This window comes from Aethalodelphis obliquidens, unplaced genomic scaffold (assembly GCF_003676395.1).
Source record: "Aethalodelphis obliquidens isolate GAN/ISIS:26980383/991018 unplaced genomic scaffold, ASM367639v1 scaffold11, whole genome shotgun sequence".
Classification (NCBI taxonomy): domain Eukaryota; kingdom Metazoa; phylum Chordata; class Mammalia; order Artiodactyla; family Delphinidae; genus Aethalodelphis; species Aethalodelphis obliquidens.
In genome coordinates this window covers 96,778-113,034 of record NW_020837955.1, presented here as the reverse complement: position 1 = coordinate 113,034, position 16,257 = coordinate 96,778, and the positions used below count along the sequence as shown (strand labels likewise).

Below are 16,257 nucleotides of genomic sequence, written 5' to 3'. Positions count from 1 at the left end.
TTCTCTTTCTTGGATTTCTGAGCTTAGCTAATTCACAGTTCAGGGGCTCGTTTACCTTTTTATTCTCTCTATGTGAGAAAAGAATGAATGCCCCAGATGATAAATTGAACCTGAGCTCGTAATCCGTTTTATTTGATGTAGCTAACTGGTGTACCAGTCGTCACATGTCTTAAAGCCAAAAATTATTTCAAAAGGGATATTTTACCATTTTCAAACTCATCTGTATTTTCAAATGAATTGCAGTTACCAAAAAGTAATCCAATGCAATGGAATAAAATTAGGTGCATTTAAGAATCCCCAAACAAAATGGTGCAGGTCCAATTATATATATTTGCACCATCCAGCTGTACATGTGTCTGGGAACCTTTGGCTCTTCCTTGAATTGCTCTGGTGACTATTTCTATTTCATTGGAGTGGAGTAAAGAGTAGGACTAGATTTGTGTTGTCCAAACAATAAGCCAATAGCGATATGTGGCTATTTACATGGAAACTAATTAAAATGAAATAAAATTTGAAATGCAGCTGCTGAGTCACACAGGCCACATTTCACATGCTCAGTCAACACATGTGGCTGGTGGCTACCGTCTTGGACAGTGTAGAAAGTTCTGTTCTGCCCTGGATGAGATCATCTCTAAGTTTTCTTCTGCATCAGACATCTTGCTAGTCCTGCTACCTAGGAGCTGGTACTGGTCAGATCTCCTCACAGGGAACTTCAGAGATTTCCCAACATTCTTTGATCACATTTTGAATTTTTTCTAGATTGGATGTTACCTGTAATAATAGAGTTGCTGAGTAGAACTTGGTCAATTTCTTAAAAAGATATTTTCATTGTAATGGTATTTGTGGGTTTTTTCCCCCCTCCCCAAAGTCTGCCACCAGGGGGTGCCCTCAAACCTTTTGGGAAATATGTTTGTTTCAGCCTTATTAATAAGAGTGAAGTTTGGACTATAATATTGACTATTCATACTGGATAATTTAAGAATTAAGTGTTATAATATGTAGGTATGCACATTACTTGATTCGCATGGCAAATTACTTTCCTAGTGGTGTGAGTGCGAGAAGCTGTCATTGAACTATCTTAAAAATTAGGTAAAAGTAAAAATAAGTAATTTTAAAGTATTTCTTATAGTTCAAAAATATTTTTACTAAATTTAAAACTGTTAACTATAGTAAAAGAATGAAGTTATTGTTCACTTATATTTCTCAGACAAATTAAGTCCATTTTGCTTCCAGGATGAGAAAACTTCCATTAACCATTAGCTATTTCTCTGAAATCTTGTCATGCTGAGTTTGATTGCCTGTCTATATAAGATGGATAATAGTGTGACTATATGGTATTGAAAATATCTGTTGGCTTGTGTGTAATAGCATTGTGGTTTGGTGCTGTTTGCTAGAGTGATTGATGGTTATGGCCATGTAGTCATACAGTAATAGGAGTGAGAGATGAGAAAGACCTATCAGAGCATCTTGTGCTAGTCTGAGATCATTCCCTAAAGAATAATCATTTACCATGATGGTATTGAGAAGTAAATTCTTCTAGGAGACAGAGGATAATAAGGGTGTGTTATTATGTTTTATCCTTCTAAGGCAAAAATAATTTGTGCATTTTATTATTAGCATGAAAAAAGATAATGATTACTGTTTAGAGAAGAGCTTCCTTCATGTGTCATAAACCTACACAATTTTGTTCTTCATGTTTAATCTAATGAAATTTGTATAGGAAATAGTGTGACTGGTTTTGATTAGAGGCATATTTTGTTTCAAGAACTGGGTGATGGTATTCTTCCTAAAGTGATTGTGTTCCCAAATTAGTTGTCACTTATTTGTGTTTTGGAGTATATGATGGTGAAATTTCCACACCCCTCTACAAAAGTCTGTGAATTTTAAGCCACTAATGGCTTGTTTCCTGAAGTGAGAAACTAGTTCATAGTTCTGTCCTGAGAAACAGAACAAGGATTGGGAGAGTGGAAGTGGAGTTGAGGTAACCTGCCAAAGGGCTCTTTCTCACTTCATCGTTACTTCCTCTTCCCTTTACTGGCTAATAAGAGTTTGGCTATGGGATTGGAGGTTAAGAATCTCTTTGATTCTAGAGACACTGCTTTGGGAAAGATCCCAATGTTCTCCTTACTTGCTGCAAGTAATAAATCCTTCATTCCCCTGGGCGGGGGAAGAAAAGAATAAAAGGAGATTCTAATGCTTGGCACTCTTTTACTCCTGCTGGCACCCATTGATGGGGAGAAAAAGGAAGTGTATAGCAACCTGGTTTATCCCATATTAAACAGCTGTTAATTTAATGACAAATACAGATTATTTCTAGTGTAAGTTACAGGGCACATACTTCAAAGGATCTTTTGTATTATCCTTAAAACAGATGATTTCAAGTGCTTCTAGTGAGTTGTGATCTTCATCAGTGCTTCTCAGGTTTGAGTCATAGCATTTTGAAAATTACTTAGGAAGCTCTTAATAGCTGTTTGAAGAGAAAACCAAACTAAGGGACGATAGAGAGACAGGGTGGCTTCTCAGCACATCACCTTGCCTCGCCACCATATTCATTTTGTACCTCTTTTGTTGCCATAATATAAAATTTTTGGAAGTCTTATTTAAGTCCAGAAATTAGTTCACTAATTTGTGAAATGTGCCTTCTTAAATGTGAAAATACTAGACTGGCTATTTCCTGAAAACCAATTGGACTTTATTAAAATTTGGAGAACATTTTTATTAAAGCCATAATTGTCATGAGTGATACACTTGAGAGATCACCCTGTGGTTGGCTTGTCAGACTTGCATGAGCTTTCAGAAATTAAGGGGAATGAGTGAGTTTGTTTTCTTGTAAGCTGTCACATTCTTCTCTTCAAAGTGTCAGCCTGAATTGTGCACAAGTAAATGTTAGAAACATTCACCTTCTCCAGTTGATTTTTTTATCCTTACATAACTTAGTGCTATAATTATTTTTTTGCTCTAATGTTTAATTTTTGTAGTCTAAAAACATGCCTGAAGAAGAGGTGGATCTGAAAGATCTTAATAATTCTGACTTATGTTCTTTCTTTTTAATCTTTGTAATATGAACCTGTCTCTCGATCTTGGGAAGCTCTGGAGGTAGTTCCAGTAAGTTTTTTAGGTGTTTTATAGAAAACTCAGTTCATATGCAGTTTAATTTACTAAAAAAAAAAATAAAAAAAAAAATAAAAAACCTCTCGAGGGAGATTCTGATAGGCAGTAGAGAGAAGGAAGAGGGAGAGCTTGGTAAAATTACCTAGCTGTGGTAGAAAGTGTCAGTTAATTTAACAAATATTTTTATTGAGAACATTACATATGAGTATGTTCTAGCATAGTGAATCAATGTCAATCTTGTATGCAAGGAACTTCTAGTAAACTCTAGAATGCATGTCCATAAATAACTACAACATAAAGCAGGAAGTCTTAAGTGTCTTGTGAAAAAACAGACAATTAAATTATAAGAGGAAGAGTTACCTTCTAGTTGGTACGTCCATTTAGATAGACTTTGAAGCAGTGTATTGTTTGAGTAAGACATTAAAAGGTTAGGTAAGTTTTAGAGTAGGAAAGATATTCCAGGCGTAGCACAGATTGTATTTGTGGAAGCACAGGTAGGAGCTAGAGAAGAGTAAATTGCTGAAATGTCTAGTATGTAAAATGCACAAAAGGTAGTTTGAGAGACAGAGAGAGCCCTAAGTAAGACTAGATAAGCATCTAGGGCCAGATAGCTTGATTATTAATTGAAGGATTTGTACTGTACTGAAAAGGCAAGGAAAAGCCATTGAAAGCTTTCAAGTGGAACAGGGTGTACTTGGGCTAAAACTGAAGGTGGGCTAGCGGCAGGGCAACAGTTAGATTACTGTAGTAATCTTGGTGAGACTGGATGAGGGGCTGAGTCAGGGTAGTTTAGTAGTGATTAAGAGGAGGTAATGAATATGTGACGCCGCTGGATCAGTCAGTAGGACTGGCAGTTAATTGATATGGGGGGTCTTGAAAGAAAGAGGAGGCTCCAGAAAGGGCATAAATTACTGGCCCAGTAGATAATAATACTTTGCATTTATATATGGGGCTTTAGAATTCATAAAACACGGTTGTAGCTGAGCATTCATAACTCTGTAAGGTAAACAGAGTTCGAATTATCCTTATCATTCCATTCCAGTTTCTTGGCCAAGTGCTCCATTCTCTAAAATACCCTTCCTTGTGAACCTGGGAAGGAAAGTCCTGGCCTCTAGTCCGGATGTATGCCATTAAGTTTGAATGTGGGAAATTGGCTTTACATTCTTTGAGCTTCAGTTTCTCCAGATGTCCTTCTGCTTTCTGTTCTGCAGGGATGCTTGCAGGATAAAATGTAATTTTAAAATTTTCATCAACTCTATTCAGCAAATAATAACGAGTACTAAATACTATGCTTGGTACTGGAATACAAGATGTATGAAATACAATCCTTGCTTTTGCAGTGTCACAGATTAGAGAAGGAGAGGAGAAGAACATGTAAATAAATAATTATAATAAACCATAATAAGTGCTGTACTACAGGTATGTGCATGTGACTATAGAGTCACATGAGGAAGAAGGAATTAGGAAAGTCAAGGGAGGCTTCTTCACAAGGAGATGTGAACTTAGTCTTGACACATAATTAGTGGTTTAACTGTAGTAAAAGGTTAAACAAGGCAGAGGGTACAATATGCATCATCACCATAATAGTAGCCACTATTTGTTGAAAGCTTCTGAAAGCCAAGGAATTCCAAGGATTGCCCATAGGCACCAGAAGCTTGGGAGAGGCAAGGAAGGATTCTTTCTGAGAGCCTTCAGAGGGAACATGACCCTGTTAGCACCTTGATTTCAGAATTCTGGCCTCCAGAACTGTGAGAGAATGAATCTTTGTTTTTCTAAGCCACCCAGTTTGTGATAGTTACAGCAGCCCAAGGAAACTAATATAGTGTGGTCCTGGCATAAGAATCAAATTGATCACTGGAAAACCCATAAAACCCAGAAATAGACCCATACTTATACAATCATTTGATTTTCAACAAAGGTGCCAAAGCAATCGATGGGGGAAAGAAACATCTTTCAACAAATGGTGCTGGGAAAATTGGGTTTCTTTATGGGGGAAAAAAATGAACTTCAACTCTTTGTATACAGCATACATAGAAAATAACTAAATACAAAAACTAAAACCATAAAGATTCTAGAAGAAAGCATCTTTGTGACTTAGGGATAGACAAAGATTTCTTAGGACACAGAAAGCATTAAACATAAAAGAAAAAAATTAAATACTTATCAAAAGACATTAAGAGAATGAATAGACAAGCTAAAGACAAGGAGAAAATATTTGCAAAGCATATATATTTATCTGACAAAGGATTTATGTTTAAAATATATAAAGAACTCAATTTAAAAATAAGGCAAACCAGGCTTCCCTGGTGGCGCAGTGGTTGAGAGTCCGCCTGACGATGCAGGGGGCGCGGGTTCGTGCCCCGGCCCGGGAGGATCCCACGTGCCGCGGAGCGCCTGGGCCCGTGAGCCATGGCCGCTGGGCCTGAGCGTCCGGAACCTGTCCTCCGCAATGGGAGAGGCCACAACAGTGAGAGGCCCGTGTACCAAAAAAAAAAAAAAAAAAAAGACAAACCACCCCATTAAAAAAAATTAAAAGAGTTTAAAGGACAGGTCACAAAGAAAGATATACAAATGACCAATTAGCACATTAAAATATGCTCAGTGTCATTTGTCATTGGGGAAATGCCAGTTAAAACTAGAATGAAGTATTAGTGCACAGGCACTAGAAGGGCTAAAACGAAAATGAATAAATGTAGCTAGAGATGTGGAGCAACTGGAACTCTCATACTTTGTTGTTGGGTTTGTAAAATGGTACTACCACGTTGGAAAAAGGTCTCGCAGTTCTTTAGAAAACTAAACATATACCTGCTCTATGACCTATGCATTTCATTTCCTTTCTAAACCTACCCAAGAGAAATTAATATACGTATACACAAAAAATCCTGTGTTTATAGAAGAATGTCTATAGCAGCTTTACTTATAATAGCCAAATCCTGGAAATAGTGCAGTTGTCTATGAACAAGAGAATGAATAAACAAATTGTGGTATAATTATACAATAGAATAAAATAATAGAAGGGAACAAAATCACTGATACACACAACACAGATGCATCTCAAAAGCACAGTGCTGAGGGGAAAAAAAAAGCCTTACATAATATAGTACATGTCACATGTTTCCAATATATGAAGTTTTACAAGAGACAAAACTAATCTATGGTAGAAGAAAATTTAGAACAGTGGTAGTCTCTCAGATGTGGGAAAGTTGCCTGGGAAGGGGCATGAGGGAACCTTCTAGGGTGATAGTATAATAATATCCTGTGTCTTGATAGGGATTTAGTTTATGTAGGTGTATGCATTTGTAAAATGTCATTGAATGGTACACTTAGGGTTAGTTCATTTCATTGAATGTAAATTTTATCTCAAAATGAAAAAACTTGTAAACAAATGTTAAATTATATTTATATGGAGGCTGAAGTGGTCAGGGTGAAATGTACTGATGCCCCCAACTTACTTCAAAATGCATTTAAAAAATGGATTGATGGATGGATAGATATGCGACAAAAATAAATAGAGTAAAATGTTAACTGTAGAAAATGAGTTTATGGGTGTTCAGTGTATAGTTATTTTAGCTTTGCTGTATTTTTGAAATTTTTCATAATGCTGGGAAAGTTAATTGCCATCAATAAGGAATGGTTAAAATTGTATATCCATACTGTGGAAAATACTGTATAGCATTTATTCTATTACGGGGAAAGACTTCTAAGGCTTTCTCTTAAGGCAAAAAACAAGTTGCAAAAAATATAGTATACCATTTAGTTTAAAAATTAATGTAACAGAAAGCTAAATTTCTGTATGCACATATGTAGAAATGCTTAGAAGTAGTTTGGGAAGGAGACAAGCATCTGTTTGTCTGAGAAGTAGTTTGGAATTGGGGATTTGTGGTTAAGAAGAGCTTTGACTTCATCTGAATGGTTTGACATTTTTAAGGCAAGAATGTATCCACGTATTACTTAAAAATTAATAGAAAAGAAGGATTAAGGCTCATCACAGAGGAGTTTGTATACACGGGGATAAAAAGTTCAACATCATTAGTAATTAAATAAACATAAATTAAAATAATAGTGGTGTCAATTTAGTCTATCAGATTGTGAATAAAACAAGAATACGAGAATTCACAGTATTAGTAAGGTATGGAGTTGAGTACTTTCATATACAGCACCAGAATATAAATTGATAGAACCTTTCTGGAAGGTGATTAGACAGCATATATTAAAAACCTTTAAAAAAAAAAGCCTATGCTTTTTGATATAGCATTTTCACTTATAGAGATATTCAAATAGTTGCAGAAAGATGTATGTACAAGGATATTCATTGCAATGGTAATTTCAAGAGTGGAAAATTGGCAACAACCTGTAAATCTATCATAACAGAATTAGGTAGGGAAATAAGGTATGGTGTGTCCAAATTGTTAATAATACTCAGCTACTGAAAATGGTGATATAGGATTATATTTATTTACACGGGAAAATGTCCACTATGTAAATGAAAACAAAATACAGACTGGAAGGATATATGCCAAAATGTTAGCAGTATATATATTGATAGTGGGTTTGTGGGTGGTATTTATTTTCTTTTTGTTTATGTTAATTTGCTACAGTGAAAATACATGACTTTTTAAAAAAACATTTTGTTGCTAGTGATGTTTATGAAGACTACACAGCAAAGTGGAAAATTCTTTTGTCTAATGAAAAAATTATACAGAATTGTTAGAGTAACGTGATTTTAAGTAATTTTTTCTGTGTGAGAAGGAAAACAAATACCTAAGTGTAACAAACACTTAAATGGTTATATTAACTTTAGGATCATAGGACTATGAGGTTTTTCACCATGTCTATTTAGATTTTGGGATGATACATGTTTTATGTTAAAAAATTATTTCATAAAATTTATTGTTCTAGACCTTTTGTATAAACTTTTTTGAAATTTTTTATTAAAAAAGAGTATTAGTAACTTTAAAAATTTTTACTAGGATCTACCTAGGTTTACATCAATAGATAACATGGAGTGACTTGAGGTGTTTATTATATTTGTTGATTTGTGACTGATTAAAAAGCTGTTTCCTATGAACTCTTTGAAGTAGATCTATGGAAATATTCTCCTTCACTAAAATATCACTAGTTTTCTGATTTTACCGGCTACAGATTTCACTTCCCCATTCAAAGTTCAGTAGTATTATTTATTTAGTACTGTCTGTGTGCCAGGCACTGTACTTAGTCACGCATGAATATGCCTTTAGTATTAGAGCACAGTTCACAGATTTAGTTTTAGTTGATCAAGCATTCTAAGAAAGAAGAAAGAAGTACAAATCTCTTTTCTATATGTAAGCTTCTAGATATTTAAATCATTCATCATGTTTTGACATTTGACAAATTAAGTTGCTCTATTTTAGTAGTTTGTTAATGCTTCCATCTGCTAAGGAAGAATGATAACTTCTCCATGACCACTGTGATGAAATTGCAATAATTACTATCCTTCAAGGTGAAGGCTGATATATTGAGGGGATCACAGAAAGAGCATAGGACTTTCTGCTTTGAGATTCATGAGGTCAGTGATCATGTCTGTTATTGTTTACAGTTCTGTTGTCAGTCCTGGCACAGTGTCTGGCATATAATAGATACTTAAATTTACTGGTTAGTTGAATGGATGAACAACTTTATAGTCTAAAGAGAGGAAATGGGTAAAATAGCATTATAATTTTGAAAATCTTTGTATCAGTTCTGAGTGAAACACATACATAATCAACTTTTGGGATGAGAATAAAAGGATGGTATGTACACACATGCACACACACACAAAGACTTGCCATATATAATTATGCAGACCCTCCAATAGAGGGCAGGGAGAATTTAATCATCATATAAATGCTTAATTTCCTTATAATCATCATCATCGTTATAAATAATATAATATATGATATATTATAAATAAATATTTATTATTTAAGGCTCTTCTTCCCTTGAAGTTAAGCAGTGATTTACATTTTAAAAACTTTTTAATACTAATGTCTTGGTTTGCATTGTATAGATTAATAAATTGTGCAGATTAATAAATAGTAAATAATAATTTGTAAAAGGTAAGATTTGCTTAAAGATGCTAATAATATATGAGAGGGCATAAGATTATACTAGTTTTTTAAATTATGCATTCCATCTCAAATGGTAGTTGGGTTGGTTATGTTCTCAAATGACATTTTTTATCTTCCCTTTTGTGTTTTCAAAGCAACATTAGACATAGGTCTGAAGTGTTGACAGAAGTCCAGTGCAATAATGCTTCATGAGATAAATAAGTGATATTTTAAAGCTTGTGATGGTCAGCAAAGCATGGCAGCAGCTACTCGTATGTCAGTTTTAAAAGACAAGGACAGGTACCCAAAGGAGAAGAAGCTGTCAGCCTATTTAGACACTTAAGGTTAAATGTCTTTAGGTTAAAAATGTTTGGAAAGACACTTCTCCTTATCCCTCTACTAAATACAGCTGAAAACCCAGGACACTATAAAAGAATAAGAAGACTCTGAAAGGTGGAGAAAAGACTGACCAGCTAGGGTCTGTGGGGCTGTTGGAAAAATATGGCACCTGGGTGGTATCAGCAGAGGCCTGGTGGGGAGCCTGAACTTTCACCCTCTGCACCTGCCCCCCCGCCCCCCAACCCAAAGGTATCAAGATGCCTTTCCCCCTCCCTGCCCTGGGAGTCAACAAGGGCAGTAGAATTTTCACTCCTGACTGGTAGCAATGAGGTGGCTCTCCCTTCCTGTGTCCCAGAAGACCTGCTAAAACAAGATTTAAATAAGATCCAAAGTCTCATAACATAAAATCCAGGTTTCAATAAAAAATCGCTCCACGAAGAACCAGGAAAATCTCAACTGAAATGTGAAGACAATCAACAGATACCAACCCTGAGATAACACAGATGTTAGAATTATCTAACAAGGGCTTTAAAGCAGCCATCATAAAAAGGCTTCAATAAGCAATTACAGCTCCTTGAAACAAATGAAAAATAGACAGTCCCAGCAAAGAAATAGAAGCTATAAAGAAGAACCAAATGGAAATTTTAGAAATGAAAAATACAATACCTGATTTTTTTTTTTTAATGCAATGCATGGGCTCAATGGGGAGTGGGGGTGACAGAGGAAAGAATTGGAAAACTTAAAAAAGAACAAAGGAATCCATCTGAACAACAGAAGGAAATAGACTTTTATGTCATTTTTTTTCTGAGGTGACTCAGAAAAGTTAGAATGGTTTAATAATTTTGGTCTAAATTTTGGTGACTATATATTTCCTTTCAGATTTTCTCATAATGTAGAAAATAATAATAGCATAATGGTCTAGTATATATAATTTTGGGGTTTATATTGGCTTGAAAATCTGAATTAAATTCCTAAATTTCCTATACTGGTTGTACTACTGGTCAAACAAGCAAACATTACATTCAAGAAACATTAAAATTTATTAAAAAAAGTGTAGGGACCTATGGAACTATTAAAAAATATTTAACAGTCATGCCTTTTTAGTACTGGAGGGAGAGGAGAAAAGGGACAGGGATAAAAAAATACTCAACAACAAAAAATGGTGGCTGAAAACTAGAAATAATAGCTGAAAATTTCCCAGATTTGACAGAAAACATCAAGAAGCTGAGCAAACCTCTTACAGGATAAACCCAAAGAAATCCATGCCAAGACATATCATAGTCAAACTTCCTCAAACTAAAGGCAAAGAAAAAAATTTTGAAAGCATCCAGAAAGAAATAACACATTGCCTATAGGGGAAAAACAGTTTGAATGTTGTTGGATTTCTCATCAGAAAATATGAAAGCCAGAAAGAAGTGACATCATATTTTTGAAGGAGTAAGAGAAAAGAACTTTCAACAGAGAAGTGTATATCCATTGAAAATATCCTTCAGGACTGTAGGAGAAACGGTGACATTCTCAGATGAAGGAAAGGAAGAGAATTTGTCATTAATAGATCTATCCTAAAAGAATGTCTGAAGGAATTTCTTGAAACAGAAAGGAAATGATAAAATGGAATCTTGGAACACCAGGAGAGAAGAAAGAACAGTAGAAAGAGTAAAAATATAGTAGACTTTTCTTCTTGAGTATTCTAAATAGTGTTTGACATTTTCTGTTTCACTATTTTCAAACATTATAACACTATCAAATGTTCTCAATGTATGTGGAGAAATATTAAAGAAAATTATAATGGGGGTGGGTAAAGAGCCTTAAAGGTAAAGCTTCTATACTTTACTGCAACATGTGAAATGTTGACACCAGGAAACAGTGATAAGTTAAATATAACGAATGCCTAGAGCAGCCAATTTAAAAAAAATCTGTTCAAAGAGATGTGTTCAAATATACTTTAGATAAATAAAAATGGAATTCTAAAATATGTTCAAGTAACCCATAGGAATGAAGGAAAAGAAAACAGGTAAAAGAAAGAGAAAATTAAAATGTTCTAATTTATCAATGATTAAATGTAAATGTCAAAGTTCACCAATTAAAAGACAACGATTTACAGAGTAGATTTAAAAAACCTGACACATTATATGCTGCTTGCAAGAAATTATTTCAGACCTAACAGTATAGGCAGGTTGAAAGTAAAAGGCAGCCTTGTTTGTAATAGCCAAAAACTTGAAACAACCAAAATGCCCCTCAGTAGGTAAATGGTTAAACAAACTGTGGTATATTCATACTATGGAATACTACTCAGCAGTAGGAATTAACTGTTGATACATGCATGAACTTGAATAGATCTCAAGGACGTTACACTGGGTGAAAAAAAGTCTTATCTTAAAAGGACACACACCATATGATTCCATTTGTATAACACAACAGAATTACAGAGATGGAAAGCAGATTGGTGCTTTCTAGGGCTTAGGGATGGTTGGAAGGAGGGTGTGACTATAAATTAGTAGCACAAAGGAGACTTTTGTTATAGTGGAACACTTCTGCATCTTGATTTTGGTTACACAAATGTACACGTGATAAAATAGCATAGAACAATACACACATACTGTACCAATATTAATTACCTGGTTTTGATATTGTGTTACAGTTAATCTGAAATGTAACCTTTAAGGGAAACTTGGTGAGGGGTAAACCGGACCTCCATATATTATTTTTGCAGCTTTCTGTGAATCTATAATTACTTCAAAATAAAATGTTTTAAAAAACAAAAAGATAAATTATGAATAAGAAGAATTTGAATATCTTAATACATTAATATGTTTTATGCATTTTCAGGTACAAGAAAGCAAGTATCTTTAATATATACAATAAAATTCTAAAATAGAATGCCTTCTATGTATGATATTTTTTAATTTAGTTTTTCTTTTTATTAGCATTAAAGAGGCTTATAATGAAGAGACTTTGAACCTTTTAGCCTTTATTTATTTTTTTAGTGTGTTAACTTCCCATTATAGAAGATTAGGATTTAGCTGTTGTTTACTTAACCCTGTCACCATTAACAGCCTTATTTATGTTTCCCCACTTTTCCACTGTAGATATCATATTCACTTCAATTAGATCAGTATTCTGGTTTTTTAGTAGGATGGTAAAAACACTGTTCATATCTGAGATCTGATTCCTTTTCTACTCTTGTACAACTTTTTGTTTTCCCCAGAATTAATAATTGTATTCTTGCTTGTTTTTTATATACCTATGATTAATTGGATCCTACACTCTCTGAATTGCAAATATCTTTCTGTTCATTCTGAATATCAATTTTCCCATTTTCCTAATTTAAAGAGGGAGGTGGGCATAGGTTTGGATTTTAGAGCTTTGGTATAAAGAAAATTCTTAGTGTTAGAACTTTTTTTTTTTTTTTTTTTTTGCGGTACGCGGACCTTTCACTGTTGTGGCCTCTCCCATTGTGGAGCACAGGCTCCGGATGCTCAGGCTCAGCAGCCATGGCTCACGGCCCTAGCCGCTCCGCGGCATGTGGGATCTTCCCCGGACCGGGGCACGAACCCGTGTCCCCTGCATCGGCAGGCAGACTCTCAACCACTGCGCCACCAGGGAAGCCCTGTTAGAATTTTCTTGTAAAACCAGAGTGAATGTAAATTATCTTTGCTACTTTTTCTATTTATACACATACTGTGTCCAGCTGTAGATAGACAAATGAATATTCCTTTATTTCAGCTTAGCTCCTGATAGCAAAGGGAATCTATAGATATTTGTAAAGAGTCTGTATCCTCATCAATCCCAAACATTTGTTACATAGAGAAGTGGGGAGAGCTGTGGAATATAGGCCAGAATACTTGGGTTCTAGTTCTGATTTAGTTGCTAATTGACATTTTCAGTCTAGGATAATCAGGTAACCTCCTTGGCTTCAGTTTTCTTTTCTCTTTAATAATGACAGGATCAGACTGGATTATAACTGAGACCTCATCTATCTAGTTCAGATGTGATTTCAGATAGATACATGATTTACTTTAATCCTGACTGTATATATAGAATCCCTAGATTAAGAGTGTTTTCATTTTCAGTATTTTAAAAGAAATACTCTGATGTTTAGAGAGAAGTTGGATTAAATGGCCTAAAGTAATTTCTAAAGCATTGAAGAGATGGGAAATTACAAAAGACAGAAATAGGCCATGAATGTCGTCTTTCTTGTACTTCAAATTATGATATGGGAATCGTGGTTTTAACTTCCTAAAGGTGCCTAGAAAAGGAAATTGTAAGTCACCTGGAACTTCATTGTTTACTACCCAGTAGGTTAGATTTGACACATATAATATGCTCTGAAACGATTAGGGTGGCTTTTATGGTGATTTCTTTAAATTACTGACTGTAGAAGCTTGAGGGCTTCTGAGAGAGTTCTTTGTGGTCTAATAGTTTTTAGTTGATGTAACCGAGGTCAGAAGGTACTGTTTTTCATATGCAAGCGTTTATTTAGTTGTGAATGTGATATGATAGATATTTCATATTTGGGATACTCGATTCATTTTCAGACGGCATTTAGGTGAATTACATACATTTGGAAATGAATTTGTAAGTTCCTTACTGCACCTGTTGGTGTACTTGTGCGTGTGTTCAATGATGCTGATAATATGCCTTCTTATGGGATCCTATATAAAGCACATATGTAATTTAATAACAAATATTTGTTCATTGGTTATTATTCACTTATAACATTTTATTGGTTTTCAGGTACTAGAAGAAGCAGAAGCTCAACACTTATACCAGTCCATTTTGCCTGATATGGTGAAAATTGCACTCTGTCTGCCAAATATTTGCACCCAGGTTGGTGGAAATAACTTCTTCCTCAGTAGCTTTCTTGAGACCCACAGTTGAATTTCGTTTAAACTCTAATTGTCAAGGTCAAACAGAGAGATGGGAAACAGTTTTTTGCCAGAGTATGATGATTTTGCTATACTAAGGAAAAGGTTAGAGGCTACAGGGAACACTGCGAGTGGACATTAAAAATGCAGCATTCAATTTCTGAGCTTCAGTTTACAGTGTTGATGTTTGCTCATACTTCTTTTTCTTTTTTTTAAAAATAATCTCTGACTTTCAAAAAAGGATAGTCATTATTTCAAAGCATACTAATGGATTTAGAAAATTTTATCTTCAAAATGGCTCAATACCTACTCCTTCCTCCCCTCTCCCCCAGAGTAGTGTATTGTATAACAAATGAGTTCATGATACATTCTTAACTTTTAAAAATAAAAGAAAGAATCTGGTATTATTTTGTTTTGTGTGGGAGTGTATTATTTATTGCTACATAACAAACTACCTCAAAATTTAGTGGTTTAAAACAGGAAACTTTTATTATCGCAGTTTCTGTTGGGAATTTGGGAGCAGCTTAGCTGATTGGTACTGGCTCGGGATCTCTCTTGTGGTTTCAGTCAGGGTATTGGGCAGGGCTGCAGTCATCTGAAGGTTTGACTGAAGCTGGAGGAGCTACCTCTCAGCTGGCTCACTCACATGACTGCTGGCAGAAGGCCTTAGTTCCTTGCTGTGGGGCTCTCTGTAGGCTGATTGGGTATCCTCGTGACATGGTTGCTAACTTCCCCAGAAAAAGCCACCCAAAGGAGAGAGGCAGGAAGAGGCAGTGCCTTTTTGACCTCGTTTCTGAAGGCACACACTATCGCTTTCACTATTTTTTCTCTGCATTAGAATTTAGTCAATAAATCTAGCTCATACTCAAGGAGAGGATAATTAGACTCTGCCTCTCAAGGGGGGAGAGTATCAAAGTATTTGTAGATGTAATTATAAGAGGTTGTTGGTTTGTTCTTCATAATTCTTTTCCTGTGTTTCTCGCAACAGTAGCTTGAATTCGCCTCTCATTTATTTCTAGGGCCAGCCCCCTGGCTACATGGATGCTAGCCAGGTTTCTGCTAACACTGTTGATCCACAGGGGCCCGAGGGACATTTTGGGCAGAGCAATTTCTGAATGTGTAGGATGGTCCCACACATTGCAGTGTATCATTGGAACGGCACAAAAAACGCAAGCATAGTCATTGGGGCAACCAAAAGCCATGTCCGAATGCCTGAGTCCAAATGTTGAGAACCACTGAATGTTTTTCCGTGTGCCATGTTTGTTAGCATTATACTGTGATATTTCCAATTTTAGGTAACTGTAATTTCACCTCATTAATTCATTGTGTCTGAAATAAGTTTTTCTATTGGGCAGAGAAAATATATTTTAAAACTCAACTTCTTGTTGTTTATGTTGGAAGTTATTTGCTTGCTTATGTTTCATGTTCATTCTTTTCTCTTTTTCTCCTTGCTTTTTTCCTTATGTAGTAAAATTTCTCACTACCTCTTAGGTTCTGCCCCTTGTGAAGCCTTTCCTACGTCTCCCAGCCAAAGTTTATCACTCCTGTAGCACTCGAATCATACTTATTATTATTAGCACATTATTTTGTAATTTATGTTTTTATATGTCTCCTCCCCTAGATTATATTCTCCCTGAAGGGGGATCATCTTTGTGTCCCCAGGTCTAACAGTGCTTAATTAAATGCTTTTTAAATTCACTGTAGTTCATAATTAACCGAATATAGCCTTTAGATAGGAATCACTTTCTCCTCTTCTCTTCCCTTCATGCTTTAGAGAGAAGGTTTCCCTATTGTACTTAATGAGATATGCATTCAAAAGCACCCAAGTTTGTAATCTATAACAAGTCAGTGGGTGGAACCAAAATCAGATTTGC

At 35.2% G+C, this 16,257-nt stretch overlaps 1 protein-coding gene across 5 annotated transcripts in view; it reads left to right on the top strand.

Annotated features, from left to right (window-relative positions):
- PARG (poly(ADP-ribose) glycohydrolase) overlaps positions 1-16,257 on the top strand; it is a 113,568-nt gene that overhangs the window by 36,647 nt on the left and 60,664 nt on the right. For 3 of the 5 annotated variants that reach the window (XM_027111811.1, XM_027111806.1, XM_027111810.1), the window contains exons 8-9: positions 8,591-8,656; positions 14,253-14,345. In XM_027111811.1, the coding sequence (XP_026967612.1) occupies positions 8,591-8,656; positions 14,253-14,345 (159 nt within the window). The remainder of the gene's footprint in view (positions 1-8,590; positions 8,657-14,252; positions 14,346-16,257) is intronic. The other 2 variants (XM_027111809.1, XM_027111807.1) reach the window with 1 other exon arrangement.